The sequence below is a fragment of the Primulina eburnea genome, chromosome 7 (assembly GCF_022965805.1).
Source record: "Primulina eburnea isolate SZY01 chromosome 7, ASM2296580v1, whole genome shotgun sequence".
In the NCBI taxonomy this organism is placed as follows: domain Eukaryota; kingdom Viridiplantae; phylum Streptophyta; class Magnoliopsida; order Lamiales; family Gesneriaceae; genus Primulina; species Primulina eburnea.
In genome coordinates, this window is record NC_133107.1 from 1,127,502 (window position 1) to 1,145,351 (window position 17,850).

The window sequence follows — 17,850 nt, forward strand, 5'->3', positions numbered from 1 at the left end:
GATTTTTTCCAATATTTAGTCTCCGAATAATTGCAAGAACCAACATAATTACACTTTGAGTAGAAAAGTTCCAGTGGAAAATGGATTATTAATCTGAGGTCCAGCCATTAACACAGCTACCCAATATTTCAAGAAAACCGAGTCGTGCAAAATTTGGACAGACGCAAACTTATCAGAATCATCCCACGTCACATAATTGCAACGATTATCATATTTGATCACACATCTTGTTTTGACGACCCATGATTTGACAAGGCTGGAAAAATTCCGAACCATAATATACTTATTTCGAATAAATAGATTCTGATTAAAAATCAGCAGTGCCTCCATTCTATAAACAAACACATCAAAAATTCGTAATGGTAGGTCAAGGTTACCTTAAATGTAAGTAGAAATATAGATAGCTACTGAGGCAGTTTTAGCAATTGATACGAACTTATTATGCCATTTAAGTTAAAGGCGAAGCTACTTCTGCCAAATGAATAAAATAGGTGGATGGAAAGTGTAAGGAGAAAAAAAGCAGCAAGAAATACCATCATTTTCACATTCACGAGAATGTTCTCATATAGGAGGAGAAAAGCACTTAGAGAACACAAATAACCGCATCTAACCAACATCCATTGTTAACAAGCTCGTACCTAACTAATGATATTTCCACTTCTGTAAAAGTTCTTCATAAACAAAAGTTTTGCCTACTTTTGATAGACTCTGTTTCAACTTCGTGAGCGTGGCCGAGTTTAACTTGATTCCTCTTTCCATCATGTCCTCAGCACACTTAACCGCCTCTGGAACCCGATTCAAATCTCTAAGCCCTGTCACCAACAAATTACCGGTTTCATCCAGATCGGTACTATAAGTATCAGTCATACATCTCCACACCTTAATTCCCATATGGGGATCCCCTCCATCAATATAAGCCTTAACTGCTGCACTACAATCTTGGTGCAGAGGTACAAACTCATTTTTCACCATCTCTTTGAATATTGGGATAGCATTTCTTATCTTCCGGTGCTTGATTGTAAAGTGAAAAATTGAATTGTAAGTTTCCGAATCCGGAAATACCCCATAAAATACCATTTCGCCTAACAATTTTTCAGCCGATTCAAAATCCTTTAGATTACAATACAGCAAGATTAACGATTTATACATTCCAATATCGGGTCGACAAATGTTTTTACCAACCATTTCCTCCCAAATCATTTTGGCCCCTTTCGAGTCACTCTTCCGGACACATTCATCAACAGCAAATTTAAGAAACTTTATTCCAGGATAACAAGCCCTATCCTTCATCGTGTCGAAAATTTTCAATACTTCACGCATCCCGTCAGCACCCTTGAGCAAAGTACACAAGAACGAATCATATGCAGCAATGTTCCTTGGATCCCATCCAATATCAACCACCATGTCGGAGAAAGTCTTCTTAGCTCTACCAACAGCACCCTCATTCTCCAAACCCTCCAACAAAATGGCATAAGTTTCTGAATCAAACCTAATCTTGTCCTTCATAACATCCGCATAGTCCTTAGCCATTACAGTTTTCCCCTCCCTCGATATTGCACGCAGCAAGGAATTCAGAGCTGCGACATCCCTAGGCACACCATACTGATCCATGACTTCGAAGCTCAGAATAGCCTCCTGAACGCGAAGGGAAATAGCATAACTACTAAAAACTGACGCAAAAGTAGATAAAGACAGCAACATTTCTTTCTTCATTGATTTAATAGCATCCCACATCGCATCAAACAAACAGTTCTTGCCTAAAATATCCACCACCAAGTTCCAAGAATAAGAGCTGTGCTTATCATTCAGTTGGAAACTGGACCACCTGAAAAATTTCACGGCAGATCCAGGAAAGCCATAGGACAGTTTAAGCACCTCCTCCACATCCTGTTGAGAAACTCGAATGCCAGTATCTTCAAGAACCCTCTCCGCGGTGCCAGCAGGAGTATTAGCAATAATCTCACACAAAATTTTCACCTTGGCAGGCAAAGTTGAAACTTCAGTGTAAGAAGTGAATTTCAAGCGCTTACCCGGAAAAGGGTGATGGGAATCGTGAAGTGAGACGACGTGATTGCTCTCGATTGGGTAGTCAAGGGCTCTGGAAGAACGGTGGGTGTTTTTCTCGCTATGGTTGATCTTTGACGATGAAGAAGAAGAATCTTCATCGAGCGATCTTTTCCTCGCGTTCCTCATGGAATTTTCCAGTAATTAGGAAGAAGAAGAGGTAATTGATGGATAGAGTGAAATTTTGGGAATTCGAACGATCATCACAAGCCCTAATTTGGGTAAAATTGCGGGGCTAGCGGGTGAATGAAATAAAAAAAATGAAATTTACTTTTCCAACCGATAATTGATATCTTATTTGGTGGATTTTTTTTTTTATAACATGTTAATATTTACTTTCTATTTTATATTATCTATATTTTATTTTTGTGTAAAATACGTGTCAAATTTATTCATAAATAGAATGAAAATAAAAAAAATAAAAGTAAATATCAATTTTTTTAGACAAAAAATTGTGTGAGATGGTCTCACAAGTCGTATTTTATGAGACATATCTCTTATTTGGGTCATTCATGAAAAAAAATTACTTTTTATACTAAGAGTATTATTTTTTATTGTGAATATCAGTAGGGTTGACATATCTCACATGTAAAAATTCACGAACCCGTCTCACAAAAAATTTATTCTATTTTTTTAATATCATATGAAAATGGTCTAAATTTGAGAAAGCGTGAATATCCTTGATGCATTTAAATGCAAGAAGGTTTCTCAGTTTTCTCTACTTATTGGTTTATATATACTAATAAAATATGTACATGAGTTGTATGTGTTATTATTAATTTTAATTTAATCAAATAATACTAAACAATTAACACGAAATTATTTCCAATTTAAAAAGGAAGTTTTGTTTAAATTTTTTCCTAAGTAAAATATAGAGTGACTTCAGGAGGTTTTTAGTAGGATAAGAAGAGTAATTATGAATTAAATATTTTGATATTGTCTAAGGTAGTTATTCTAAGAGTCTCACACTTAATAATATAGTATAGATATCGTAAATTATTGTTTCATTTTTAAACAACAATAATAGGAAGATTACATGTCCTCAAAAACAAGATCCCATAAAATGGCTACGAGTAATGAGATTCTATATACTCTTTAAGATATTACATCAATTATCTATCTAAAGATAGACATTTATCAATACATATAAAATTCATTGATTTTTCAGCAACCATTAAATGTGTCTATGAAGTGTCCGAATGGTAGTTTGAAATTTCTCAAGTCACTCATACAGATACTAGAAAAAAAGGAGGAAATTGAAATTTGTGTGGGCAATCGGTCCAGTCCATTTACTATCGCCAGCCCATTAAATTAAAAAAATTAAGTCGTTTTCTAGATTATTTGTCAACATACCAATCCAAAATGGAATGCACTTTACAGAACTTGTGCATGGATCATGGATGTCATGAGCCAAGATTGGAGTTAGTTGGCACGACGTTGTTTAATAATAACATAATCGACAAACAATAAACCTCATAGTATAATATAAATTAAAACCAGTTTATTTCATAAATATCATAAATAAATTCTAAAAACGATAAAAATCTGTAAAAGCGTTTACAACTTGAATTAAAAACTTAAATAAACAAAAATTAAAACAAATTCTTGATCGATTTTATTACCAGCTCCAAAACTGGTCTTGTTCACGTTCCTCGATTTCCTCTTCTGATTTATGTAGGGAAGGTAGAGTAAATGCCAAATGTTAAGTGATATTATCGTCACTTAGCAAGTGGGAGGCCGTTCGAGCACATACATGCTAAATACACATGATATTCGAAATAACATATAATGCATAACATATTTCGTATAACATATATCATAAGCATAAAGGTAAGACGACGTATAATTCCCTACTTCAAGGTACAACAATGGTCTTATCACAGAGAAAGGGAAGCCACGTGAGAGTTGGAAGAAAGAATACGAGAACAATATCATTACCTTTTCGAAGACCAAGTCAAGCCAATTTAGAGAACGAAACATCCTATAAGAAGGGAGAGTGTAAAACCTGAGAATTTCAAAACTTGTTGTATTGTTTTTGTACTCAAAATTTATACTAAGTTATCGAAAAAAATTATGATTGTCAAAATTATCTAAAGTGATAGGTGGTAATTAAATATATATGTACAAACAATCCAAGGGATTCGAACTTTAAGTGATATATATAAATAAATACAGATATATAAATCAAATCACATTTCATATTTATTTAAAATTATATATCAAATCAAATAAAATCAAATTTTAATATGTGATGTATTTATTTAAACTTTAAGCTCCATTTCTCCAAATGAACATATGCATTAAAATACATTCATTTGCCTGTTCATATCGGAATATATGGGGTCACACGTCTAAGATATGTCTTATGAATTGTTGGACAGAGGAAAACTAAGAGGCATGGGGGCACCAAATAATAGCTTTTTGCAGACATGAAAATACAAAGTGCCCAACAACTTACATACAAAATCGTCAATATTTATGATTTCACAAACTTTTAAGGCCAAAATATTCAAAACTTATTATTTGAAATATCCCTCAGAAATTATACAAAAAATTTTGATCACCCAAAATAATTACCACTTGGACAATACATCTCGTGCATACCGATGACATAAAATGATTCGAACTAATTAAGAGATTAATTAAGAGTGGTCACATCATGACTAATTAAATAATACTTATAATTCACACGACTTCAAAAATACCAATTAATTACATATCGCAGCGTATATCTTAATTAGTCTCTGATCAGGTGGATTAAGTGTCCATTTAAGCTATTTAAATAATTAATTTCCTGCTAATTATTTATCATATATCTTACGTAACTCTTGAATCTTATATATATAAATATATATGCCGACAATATTGAAATTTATCAGGTAAATAATTATTGATTATATTTATTTATTTGGGGGATAAGGCGAAGTTAGATTGATATAAATGAAGATGGGTTATTTTAATTGATTAATTGAATTAATGTGGAAGGAATTAATGTGTGACAAAGACTCCAGGAGACAAGGGGAGTTGAGTTGCTCAAACTCCAAAGCCAACTTTGATTTCCTCTATCTCCTATGTAATTATTGTCAAAACACACGTGGCTTAAGAATTTGTATTAAATTAAAATACTAGTTTTACTTGTACCGCAGTAGCGAAGCACCACATCAACTTGAAGATTTTGTAAATAATAATTCAATATATCGTAGCTTATTTTGGTCGATAGCTATGATTAGATACAGAAATTACAAATAAAATTTCTTATTAATTTCGAGAATAGCTTGGCAATTAATTTATTAATGTTTAGGTAATAAATAAAATGAGTACTAACTTCGATTGATTTATTTAGGTTTCCAAGAAACTCTTTACAAACATATATAGTTTCGAGACAAATATAAATTGGTACATCACAAATATACGCACGCACGAATCACGATCATAAACATTGCATATTGACGTTATATTAGAAGGTTTCTTAATTAATATGTTTAATTTTCTATTCGGGATTAGAAATAGATGAGATGTTAGTATAAGAATAGTATATTCATAATATATTTAAAGGATACGATTTTGTAATTTTGTTATGTGTGATTGATATATTACTATAAAACAAAAATTTGTGTGAGACGTCTCACAGGTCGTATTTTATGAGACGAATCTCTTATTTAGGTCATCCATAAAAAAATATTACTTTTTATGTTAAGAATATTATTTTTTTATTGTGAGTATCGGTAGGGTTGACCAGTTTCACAGATAAAGATTCGTGAGACCGTCTCACAAGATACATACTCTTATTATAAATCTCATATATCCAAATCAATTTTGAATTATTTGTTGTAGTGTAAGAATACTACCATTATGTTATTATGAATTAAACCGAGAAAAAAGTTAATAAGAATATTTTTCCCCTGAAATGTGATTTTTTAAAATTAATTTTCCTTGTTTCTGAATATTTTGGGGGGAGAAATTTTGGCATATATGACTGTTTCATTATTTAACCTAATAAATTTTGGATTTAATATTATGATTTTAGTCATCTTAGCGGCACATTAATGACTTAAACGGCCGTTTATTTTTTCAATTCAGAAATTCAACTCATCTGTGTTCATCTGGATAATTTTCAATGTATAGATAGACATGGATTAATAATTTTTTCCCAGTTTTTATCATATTAAATAGTTCTATTATCTATATGCATCAAGATCCTCATTCATGGATCTCTCTGTTCGAGAAATCAAGATAAGAAGATCGAATCATTTCTTTTGACTCTTTTTCAAATTCGATAAAGGTTGGTTGATCGTATATTTATTAGCAAAAAGATAATAACCGCGAAAAGATCGAAAAATAAAATTATTATCACGCATGCACACATTAACTTAAAATTAACAATTTCCTGTAATTACATAAAAAATTGCAATTTTCCAATAAAAGCCACACATCATGTGCAGTTTCTATATATATTAAATTAAATAATAATTCACATAAATTCCCGGTTCCCTCTACATGATATATAGAAAAACATGAAAAATAAATACTAATCTAGTATTAATATAGGGTTGAAGCCATCCTTGTCTTCTCTCTACAATCTGGAACCCTGCCAAACTTCCACTCTGCTTCATTAATTCCTTCTCAAAAGTTTCATTCAATGGACAATGAGTCAACCTTGGCTACAATCCAAGCTAGTGCATTTTACGAACAATTCTTTTCTGGTCCGTCGTTACCGGAGATTTTCATGCACGATGAGCACCGGAAGAGCTTGTCTCTTGGGCCTCAAAACCCAGAAAATGCGTCCAGGCTTGAGAAAGATTTCACGATGAGAAACCGTTCGTCAGTCATGTCCAGTCCAACTAACGGATTAGGGTTTCAAATCCCTGCTCACAATTTATACGAGGAGGGCCATTCTGTGACAGGTTTTAAGCCTGAGTTTTGTGGCTTTATTCACAATGGATCGTTGCTTAACTTTGAGCTGAATAAGAATGTGACGCCGACAAATAATTTATATGCAAGAATGACGAGTAAAGAAGACGAATACAATTGTTGGATGAATTTTCCCATGTGCTTCTCCGTCGATAATATCCTGTCGGAAGCATCCAGCAGCCAGCATTCTTCCGTTCCATTGATTGATCGAGAAAATGTAATTAACAAAGGGACTCAAGATCTGGGCAGGCAAGAAACAAGCAAAAAAAAGCGTCCAGCTATGGTAAATTAAATTAAATTAAAATTTTTGAATAAATTTGATTATATATTTATTTATTTTCCATATTGTTGGATTTGTTGTTATAGGGAGACGGTGTGCAAGAACTTAAGAAACAATGTGTTGTTTCTTCAACAAAGACAAAATCGGAGTCAACAGCAAAGAAGGATCCGCTGAGTATCGCAGCCAAGGTTCAACTCTCAAAAAAATTAAGGGAAAATATTTAGAGTATTTATTACTTTTCTCCGGTCAATGTAATATAGCAAATTGTATATATCTATTATACTATCAAAATCCATTAACCATTCTTTGTGTCAATATTATTCATGGTTATTTCGATCGGTTCCTATCATAGTTCCCTCATATATAACATTTTCGTTTCTTTGACATATATTTATGTCCTCAAACTCAACTCCATCTAATCCTTGTACATACAACGTAAAATATGGCATACACGTACATACAATATCATTTCAAGCATTCATCCGTGTGCAAGATCTGAAAGCTAAACTAAAGTGTTTGTCACGTAGAATCGAAGAGAACGGATCAGTGAGCGGCTTAAGGCGCTGCAGGAACTCGTTCCAAATGGGTCGAAGGTAAAAACTAAGGCATCGAAAAATTTGCTTCTTATTGCAGATCAGCAAAGTTTCTTGAAATTTTCTTATATTAATAATTTGTTCCTTACTTTTGATTGATCACTTCAATTTATATGTGTGCAGGTTGATTTGGTTACCATGCTAGAAAAAGCAATAAGCTACGTGAAGTTCCTACAGTTGCAAGTGAAGGTGTGTGTAATGCAATAAAATATAGTACATTTTTTCCGATAACATGAACAATGAAACTTCTATGTATCAATGCATGTAGGTTTTGGCAACTGATGAATTTTGGCCTTCACAAGGGGGAAAAGCTCCGGAGCTTTCTCAGGTAAAAGAAGCCATTGATGCCATTCTTAGATCTTCAAGAAATTAGGGAATAATGTACGAAGAAGACCACAAATTTAACAGCCTTTTCCATGGAACGATCGCATACTTCATAAATTACCTGATACCTTATGTTTAGTTTGTCCAAAATATACAGTCAAATAAACTAGTCAATATTTGCTAGTTCATTCGGTGCATGACTGCATGTTATATCTCATGTTTAATTTATGGAAATTAACAATTTTTTTTTTATAAATAAGTGAAGTTATTAAATGCATACGTAGAACTGAAAGCTTGTTATTTTACCAAAAATTATAATAGGTGATAATGATATAACTCAAATATTTTAAAACATACAGCAACGCGTCACGTTTTTCGATTGTTCTGCCCAATATCGACAATTATTGCACACCAACAATCTTCCTCTCAATAATTGCACTACTTGAATTGAATCCACGACTTTGTTTTTGATACCAATTATAAGACCGAGTATTTGTCGATTTACCACAAGTTATAGTTGGTGGTAATAATGCAGCTCAAAATTTTTAAACAGTACAACAGCACAAGCGCCATTATTCGATTAATCCAGCTAACATGAACAACTATTACACCACCAACATGTATTTTATCATTCATCTTTGCCCGCTCATGCATGTAACTAAATCCAACGAAAATCTATTCTTGAGATGAGTTTGTAATTATTAATTTTATTTCAATGTTTTATATTAATCCTGCCGTCGCATATTCGGATACTATATATTGAAAATGTGATACCATTGTCCTACATCTTAAAAATGAAAATTTTAAAATGAGTTTATAATGGCTTACAATGAAATTCTATAGCAACTTGGGTTAATTATTTTCGTAAAAGCGACGAGGAATAAGAAATAGTTGCTATAAAAGCCAATTGTCTAGTCGCGCAGCCGCGAGGTATGACAGAAAATGAACGTGAAATTCACTCGGCCGAGTTTAGTTATTCCAAACAAATTAATATTTAATATATATTGTGCAAATCCATTGATTCGAGCATGCACTAAAGTAACTAAAAAACATAATTATATGTTCATTGACTTCATTTCAATAACTAGATGTGCATTGATTGTTTGGATGATGTAAACCAATAAGTACTGTCAAGCAATTTAATGAAAACATGAATTGAAAAATTGACAAATAATAACACCAGCTTACTGCTTATGTACGTCTGATCTAGAACGGCGTGAAAACATTGAATTTCCCGATTAATATAGTATTATTATTATTATTATTATATATCACCAATCATTGAATTCTTGTCTATGTCGTGTGCATGCCGAATAATTGATGTCATTATTTTATGTTTCTTGAAACTAATTGTGATAAAATAATCGATTAGTCACATTATTTTCCCCGTCTTCTTCTTTTTTTTTTTTTTTTTTTTAAGTTTTCCGGTACTTCTTCCGTCTTAATATATACCTATATTATTCGTGTCGGCAAAAACTTGTGTGAGATGATCTCACGAGTCGTATTTTATGAGACATATATCTTATTTAGGTCATTAATGAAAAAATATTACTTTTTATGTTAAAAATATTATTTTTTATTGTGAATATCAGTAGAGTAGATCCGTCTCACAGATAAAGATTTATGAGACCGTCTTAGACCTACTCGTTCATGTTTTTGTTTTTCAAATGTCCTAAATATATAATTCTATTTTTATATTTAATATTGTTTTTCTTATCAATATAACTTTATTAATTATGTTTTGGACAAATCTACAACAATTTCTTAAATGAATTCAATGGATAAAATAAAAAATTTGTTTGTAAAACTTGCTTTTCAAATTTATAAATTATTTATTAATTTGAAAATAAGTACTTGACCACACAATGTGTGTGCAATATAAAATTATTTTTATATGTAGAAAAAATTTAAAATATAATTTCAAAAATAATTACCATCTTATCACTTTAATAATAGAATTGAAAGATTTAAATCAAATATCATATAAGGAAAATAAAATTATAGATGTAAATTTTGTTTGGTGTCACAAAATCACACTAAATTCGATAAAGAAAAACGACATCGTTCACTTAATATAATATAATATAATAATATAAATATGTAAATCCCGCAGAACCCATACTTCTCGCTGTTAGATCGATTAATCTTCGTTCAAATCTATTTTTTTATTATATATATATATATATAGAAAATTCATTAATTCGTCCTCCTCGAGGTCCAAAGATGGCAACTCGAAACTCTTGGCGTCATCCTGGAGTCAATTGGTTAGATGACTTCCACGTATACACAAGGGCCAGTGCTTGTGCGAAGCAGCGGGTCGTCTTAGTTGCGCTGTCACCGGCGACACGTAATTGCAGCGCACAACGTTATTCAATAATGCAAAAAAAAAAAAAAAAATCCCCTTTAATTAATTATATTGTTCTCCATGCTGCCATGCCGCGTTGGCACGTGCAACGTGCTACGTGTGTAGTACATTCTTAAATATTTTGAAACAAATCTTGGAGGAGAAAATAAAATTAACCGACTGAAATTCTTTTGAAACGTTAATATTGATAATCTCCATGCTGCGATACCACATTCCTCTAGGTATTTTGCGAAAGATCCTCGATGTTGATCACACGTGAAAATAGATAGTTAACAGAGATATATTAAACCGAAATTCAAATAATTAAATTTTGTATATACAAAGAACAAGCATTTAGGTGTCGCAGACTCAATTTAATAACTAAACTAGTTGATTAAGCACTGTTACCATCCATCTAAAGTTTACGAAAATGGATTCATTGAAGAAAATAGAAACATAAATCGACGGATCATGTAACCATATAATTATTAATACAACAAATTACATTATATTCAATTTCATAATTTGAATTATTGTAAGTAATTTTTTTTTTACATTAGAAGTTGAAGGACGACTGCACATCCCAACACAAGAATCACCCTTACTTCGATCGAATATTTTTGTGCGGCGTTTATTGAATATATCTTATTGAATGGATCGAGTGGATACAAACTTCCAGGAGGACCTGTCAAATAATGAAACCTCGGCGGAGGTGGTGGGGTTAACATGGTTGTGTATACGAACCTTGGAGGTGGTGGGCTAACGCATGGTGACGGTGGAGGAGGAGAAGCTGGTGGCGGTGGAGGTGGTATCTGCTGGCTGCATGGATTTACACAAGGGCAGTCTCCACATTTGATGTTTCGATCAAGATTTTCATCCATCTTTGCAGAAACTGTGATCACCATATATGATTTGAAAATCATGAGAACACTGATCAGTAATGTTTGTGTCCATTTACAGGGTTGCATTTATTTTCTGAACAAAAAAATTGTGTAAAGAAACTGTAAGAGGGAGAAAGGGGAGAGCTATTCAGGTGCAGGTGGTGAGTGAATGCGAATGAATTCTTTTGGCCTTTTTTGTTTGTGGGAGATTTGTTGGTTGCAGTTCGAATCTCATACTCATTTGTATTAATGTATTTCAAATCCATGCATTTTAATAATATTCAAATTTCTTTTTTGTTTTAGATAACTAATATCATAAACTTCAAATCTCTTTTACATTTTTATATAATATTTCATATTTATTAGAATGAATTTCAAGTTCACATAATAATAGAATCAATTAAAATTCATTCTACTTTATGTAATTTATAATGAGCAAATAAGTAATAACGTATGCTTTTAAGATTTCATCTATTATTTAAATATTAATAATAAAATTATAATCAAAATTCATAGATTTCGAATTCACCTCCCAAAATGCAACAGAGAGGCACAATTGTAACAAAACCCTCTTGCCTCCACAAAAAATAAAATTAAAAGGATCGGAGGGTTAATCACCATCTCTAATAGCATGTTTTTCACTTGTTAGCTAGCCTTGGGTCAAGGGTTTTGTTATGCTAGGTTGGCTTGAAACGGGATGGAGACGTGGGTATTGTACGTATCAACGGAAGGCTCGTCTTCCATGGTAAATTAAATGAGAAAAGGAAGTGCATGTGGTGGTTTAATCAAGTATGGAGACCTGTTAATTACAACTTTCTATGGTTCTTGCACAATCACCATACACCAGAAAGAAAAAAGAGGAAGAATAGATTCCACTTTTTACTAGTGGTGATCGAACATATTCTTCACGTATGGCCGGCCACCTTCATTTACAATTGTTGAATAAGATTTTTATTTTCTCTATAAGAATCTGCAGGCAATTAGAAACTAGTTATTTCGACCATGTGTATTTTTTCATAAAATCTTCATTTCGATGTTTTTTATTTTTCTAACCTGTGTCAAACACAGATGTGAAGCCAAACTTTTTTTTTTAACCTGGTGCGAAAAATCCTAGTCTCCTAAGCTTGAGAACATGACGGCCAAAGTGTGTGTGCTAGTGTGTGTTTACTATATGTCGTGAATTGTGTGCGTGATTTTTCTTTTGTGATTAGCTTTGGTTAGTTTAGGGTTAAATAAATATCTAATAAATAATTTAAACATTAGTTAGGTAATTAAATTAATCCACAACTTTTATTTAAAATTTAAATATCATGATCAAGATAAACTCCAATTTAAATATTAATACTTCTATTTTAAAAAATTTCCATAAAAAAAAGCTTAAAGTCCACTCAAATAAAAATTAAATAAGTTAATCAAGGCACATAAATCGTTATAAAATATTTCACAACAATTTCAAGGATTAAATCCTTAGTTTTCAAAAAGTTACATTTTGAACGCTTAAAATCTTTTAAAGCGCCTAATAAATTAAATTCGACTTTAAAATGTTAAAGTTCATATATATATATATATATATATATATGACTAAAATTGAATTTTTTCTTTCAACAACAAATCCAAATGGTTTCCAGTTTAATGTCGTGAAGCATCATCCCTAATTGAATTGAATTTCAGATAATAAAAAATAATATTCTATATTCATAGAAGACATTTTTTTTTTTGTAACGATTCATCAAGTGATACCCTTATCTTACATGTTTTAAAATGATTTATAGTATTATAATCTTATTGTATATTCACGCATACACGACAACACGAGTATAAATCCATATATAGTAGGATATAAATTACTTAGGGTGCATTTGAGGATATGGATTTGAAATATATGAATTTCGTTTATAATTTATATTTATAATAAAACAATATCAAATCTTGCATGTCCTCTCTCATGTGTAATGAATGGTGAAAGTACTTTATTAGTATTTGGTGATCTAGAAATCAATTCATCTTTGAGGGAAAGGTACTGTTGTCGGCCGGCTAAGGATATTGTTTCCCAAGCTGGCAACCTATGGTGACAATATTTTCTCAGTCAAAAGATGAACCTGTAGATTGGGTTTTCTTCCTTCCAAAACCTTCCCACGTTTGGTGTGCACCTCCTTCGGGGACAGTTCAGATTAATTGTGATGTTGCGGTTCTTCAAGGAAGTTCTTACATCGGTGTGGGAATTGTTGTGCCGGATGATAATGGGTTTGTGCTTTTTGCTCTGACGACTAGATTACTTGATTTTTTTTCGATTGATATGGTGGAGTTGTTGGCAGTTCAAAAAAAAGTAAACTCGCATATCTTTTTTGGTGGTCAAATATATTTGTGAAAACGGATGTTTCTAATGTAGTGACATCCATCTCAATTTGTTACAGAAGCTCTCATTGTTGTGTCATGTACAAATGTGTACGAATTGCATTTTTCGGGCTATTGTCCATGGCGTTAAATAGTTGTGTAGGTTTTTATCCTATGTGTTTGGCCGTTTTGTGAATTACGACATTGAGGTGACAATATCATGCTATTGAATAGTAAAAATAAAAAACTTTATTTTAAAATTTTTGTTGTGTTTATTTTCGATATAATACGAATTTATTTAATTATTAAAAAAAATCTAATAGTTATACACGATTGGGAGACGCTTGTGCAACGGCCTCCAATTAAAATATTTCTCCCTTGGACACATGAGTGAGACCGATAAGACGCGCAGTTTAGGTTTCTTGTCCGAACGCACACCTTCCTCCATTGCCCACGCCCAAAAGAATATTCCATTTCTCCACCGCCGCCTTACTACCTATCCTCCGACAAAATCTTCCTCAAACAACATAGCATGAAGCGCAAGAAGTGGTCCGAGCTGGAAGAACAAACTCTATTGTCAAAATATTCCGAGCTCCACAACTCCGGCACGCTATCGAAGCTCAAGACGCGGGAGAAAAAATTCAAGCCGATTTCCGACCACGTTAACGCCCTGCACCATCTTCAGGATCCAATCACCTTCCCCTTCAAGTGGTCATGGCGTGATGTATCGATCAAGGTGCAAAACATGCGGCACCAGTATCTGGGAGTGAAGCAGAAGATCAGAATCAATTCTAGCAACGAGTTCAATTGGGGTGATGGAGAAATTCACTGGGAAAATTTTTTGAAGTACAAGGAAGTGTTCGGAGACATTGAATTATCACCTGATACCCGTGTGATTGTGAAAGACGTTGCTAATGGGGGACACGTGAGGAAATTTGGTGAAGAGGGTGTTTCTGATTTTCTGGGATATGGGATTGACAGTGAGGATATTGAGGATGAAGATGAGCTGGATGAGGAGGAGGAGGAAGAAGAAAGGGTTGATTTAGGGGCTAGTGATGAGGGTGAGGAAATGGGGAGCGGATTAGGGAATCAAGATTTAGTTAAAGGTTTTAAGGGACAAAATTTAAAGATTGTGGGTGCTAAAGTTCTAGAGTTAAGGAATATGATTTGTAGGAGGGAAGAAAAGAGGAGGGACAGAGAGTGGAGCAGAGAGGAAATGTTTATGGATAAGGAAACTTCTATGAAAGAGAGGTATATGAAGAGGGAGAAGAGGTTTAGGGAGAGGGAGGAGCAGATTTACAGAAATGATATGGAGTTTAAAGATATTGCCATATCGTTGGCCAAGAGGGATTTCGAAAATAGGAGATTTTTGGAAAGGGAGTTTGATGAAGAGAAGAGGCGGAGGATGAAATGGGAGGAGAAGTGGGAGGAAGAAGAGATGAAATGGAGGGAAAGAATGGTTGAAATGCAAATGGAACATGAGAAACAGATTTTGCAAATACATGCTGATTTTTGCCAGAATCAAATGCAGATTCTTGGTGTAATGGCTAGGCTTGTATGCCAGTTCTTTGGGTCGACTAGTGATGGTTTGGGAGGTGGATTGGGGAGTATACCTATACCTCCACAGGTTTTGCAGAATTTGCAGCATCCTGGTGGGTTGGGTGATGGTGGGAAGCCGGATTCAACCTCGCCTTCTGAATTTTTGTAAACTCTAACTCGAACCCTTTTTTATATGATTCTTGTAGTTGAGGCAAATGCTTAAATGATAAATACTGCAATATAAATGCTACACTGCTGCTGTATCGACACTGTTGTAAATCTTTGTTCTAGTAAATGAAAATTCTTTGATTAAACTCCTGCTTGTGGATGTAACTACTATTTTGAAATAATAGTTCTGTGCCCCCACCTGTCTTAGTTTCTGTTGTAGTGCGATGGTTAATATGTGCTGGAAAGCAAACTACTCATATAGTTTGTTTATTCTTATATTTAGCTAATAAGCCCGTGGACATTGTCATATCTAGGTATACCCCCTTTCGTGCATGCATTTAAGCAGAAAGAATGCACATACATAATTATCACACTTCAAAATCGTGGTGATAACTAGTTGATCTTAAATGCAAAGGGCGAGTTTTGTTTCTTGGCTTCGTTTAGAAATGGTGCAGTATAAAAATATCAATGGTTTCAAAGCATAGCAGGTAATCTATGTGGTAGCAGGCCCTTTTGCTAGAGGTAGAAGATGTGACACCGGTGTGAAGTGCAGCAACTGATGCATCAGTGTCTGAGTGCGGCATTGAGCCTAACCTGACAATTATAGAGGTAATACTAGATCTTTTTCTAAATAAATATTTTCGTATAGTTTGTACTATGATCTCTTTGAGTTTATTCTGCACTATCTTGCCATGGTTACTGTGATATTAGTAGTTAAATAGTTGGAGATAAAACTGGGCTACATCGACTCTACTGAGTAACAAGGAGATTTAGATGAGAAAGGTATATATATGTACACGAGGCTTGCAGCCGGATTTGTATGATATGAGTAAAAGAGTTCGTGAACGGTAAAGAGATGCTTGTTTCTTGGTGAATTCTATGGCATATGTATCTCTTGTGATTTTTGTCGAATTTAATCCTAACTCAATGTACAACGAGGCTATCCTATATAATGAGAATTAATTGTCAAGAAATCCATAACCATTTTATAATCATGCTCTGTCTAATCACGAGGCAGTTCATCACTTCCTGACGCATTAGAAACGGAGCCTGACTGTATTCTTCTACCAACTATTACTAGAGGGTGAATTTCAACATTGAATAGCCAAATTCTTGTGGGAGAAAAAATTATCAATCGACAGAGTACCAATCAACGCTCATGCCCACATCGTGTAAAATTTCTCATTTTTGGGTTTAATCTCAACTTAATCCTTCGAAATTAGATCGACTCGATCAATGAGTGGTTGCAGGATTGAGAATGGCCATTGGAAAGTCCAGTCTAGTGCAGACATCATCATCGGCATAAAATGTCAACAAAGTCTCAAATCAAAAGAGTTCATCAAAATTTACAGTACGTCTAATTTCTTGGCGTATGATTCTTGCAATTCTGTACACCTTTGTCAGTATATTCGAAAAAGAGAAATAACTGAAAAACTAAACCAACAGGAACTCAACTTGCATGCTTGTTGAGCAGGACGATTCTTTCGACAAAATGGTACTGGATTTTGCACACCATTTTTCTCCCTTCACTGTAATGAAACTACCATTCCGCGAACCCGATTTCGAATTGGAACCCAATCACCTCAATGCTATTGCGCCTCCTCCTCTCTGCATCTTTTCAAACAAAGTTCAAGAACTCTTTCAGCTGCCTCCTCTTCATTCCGACTTTCTTCAGTCAACTTCTCGATCTGGGACCTTGGCAACCTCATCTTAACCCGAACCGAGCCAGAATGCGAACACGAAATATCGGAGTAGGATATTTCTCTCAACATCATCCGTTTCAGCTGCTCTTCTGGACCACCCATATGCACTACAGATCTTGACCTTCTAGTCATGCCCCTCGTTTCAAAAGGAAACTTGGGCATTTCCACAAGAAAATAAATCCTCCTCGGCTTGAGTTCCTCCTCCGGTTGTAACTTAGGAGCCCGGATTCCATACCTTTTCACGGACACTGAGTCAAGCAGTACGGAACTTGGAGAATAATCTTTGAGCACATCCACGGCAGTTGCAGGCGTCTTTATCTTGAAAATCTCGCCGTCAATTTTCATTATCTTTGCCTTTTTCCTTCCTCCTATGTTGTTCCCCATGGTCCAACAACTCTGTGTCTGAAAAAAACTTCAAGAAACAGGGTCCCGTTCACTGTTTTATAGCATAGATTACATGCTATATGTTTTGTGATAAAATGAATTATTTTTCTCGATGCAGATGATTTGGAACAAGTTTGATTAAATATATCTTCCCACTGAGATTAAATCATATGGTGACAATACTGATATTAAAGTGGGAATATTAATGCCAGTGAGGATGATGATGTCTGCGTGCGCTGTGGCTATCGTCAATAAAAACGAATTTATTTATCAAACAATGGAAATCATCTTCATTTTTCATCAAAAAATTAATTAGTTAAACTGA

General features: G+C 33.7%; 3 protein-coding genes across 3 annotated transcripts; 1 reads left to right on the forward strand and 2 right to left on the reverse strand.

Annotated features, from left to right (window-relative positions):
* Positions 1–515: 515 nt before the first annotated feature.
* LOC140836383 (pentatricopeptide repeat-containing protein At5g15010, mitochondrial-like) lies at positions 516–2,305 on the reverse strand. The gene has a single exon (XM_073201864.1). The coding sequence runs from the start codon at positions 2,191–2,193 to the stop codon at positions 643–645; it is 1,551 nt and encodes a 516-aa protein (XP_073057965.1). The 5' UTR covers positions 2,194–2,305; the 3' UTR covers positions 516–642.
* Positions 2,306–6,703: 4,398 nt separating this feature from the next.
* On the forward strand, positions 6,704–8,221 carry LOC140837330 (putative transcription factor bHLH086). Its single transcript, XM_073203457.1, has 5 exons — positions 6,704–7,258; positions 7,342–7,443; positions 7,783–7,848; positions 7,972–8,037; positions 8,117–8,221. Exons 1-5 carry the CDS (start codon positions 6,704–6,706, stop codon positions 8,219–8,221), a joined length of 894 nt encoding a protein of 297 aa, XP_073059558.1.
* Positions 8,222–17,027: 8,806 nt separating this feature from the next.
* On the reverse strand, positions 17,028–17,525 carry LOC140837331 (uncharacterized protein At1g66480-like). Its single transcript, XM_073203458.1, has one exon. The coding sequence runs from the start codon at positions 17,523–17,525 to the stop codon at positions 17,028–17,030; it is 498 nt and encodes a 165-aa protein (XP_073059559.1).
* Positions 17,526–17,850: the final 325 nt, after the last annotated feature.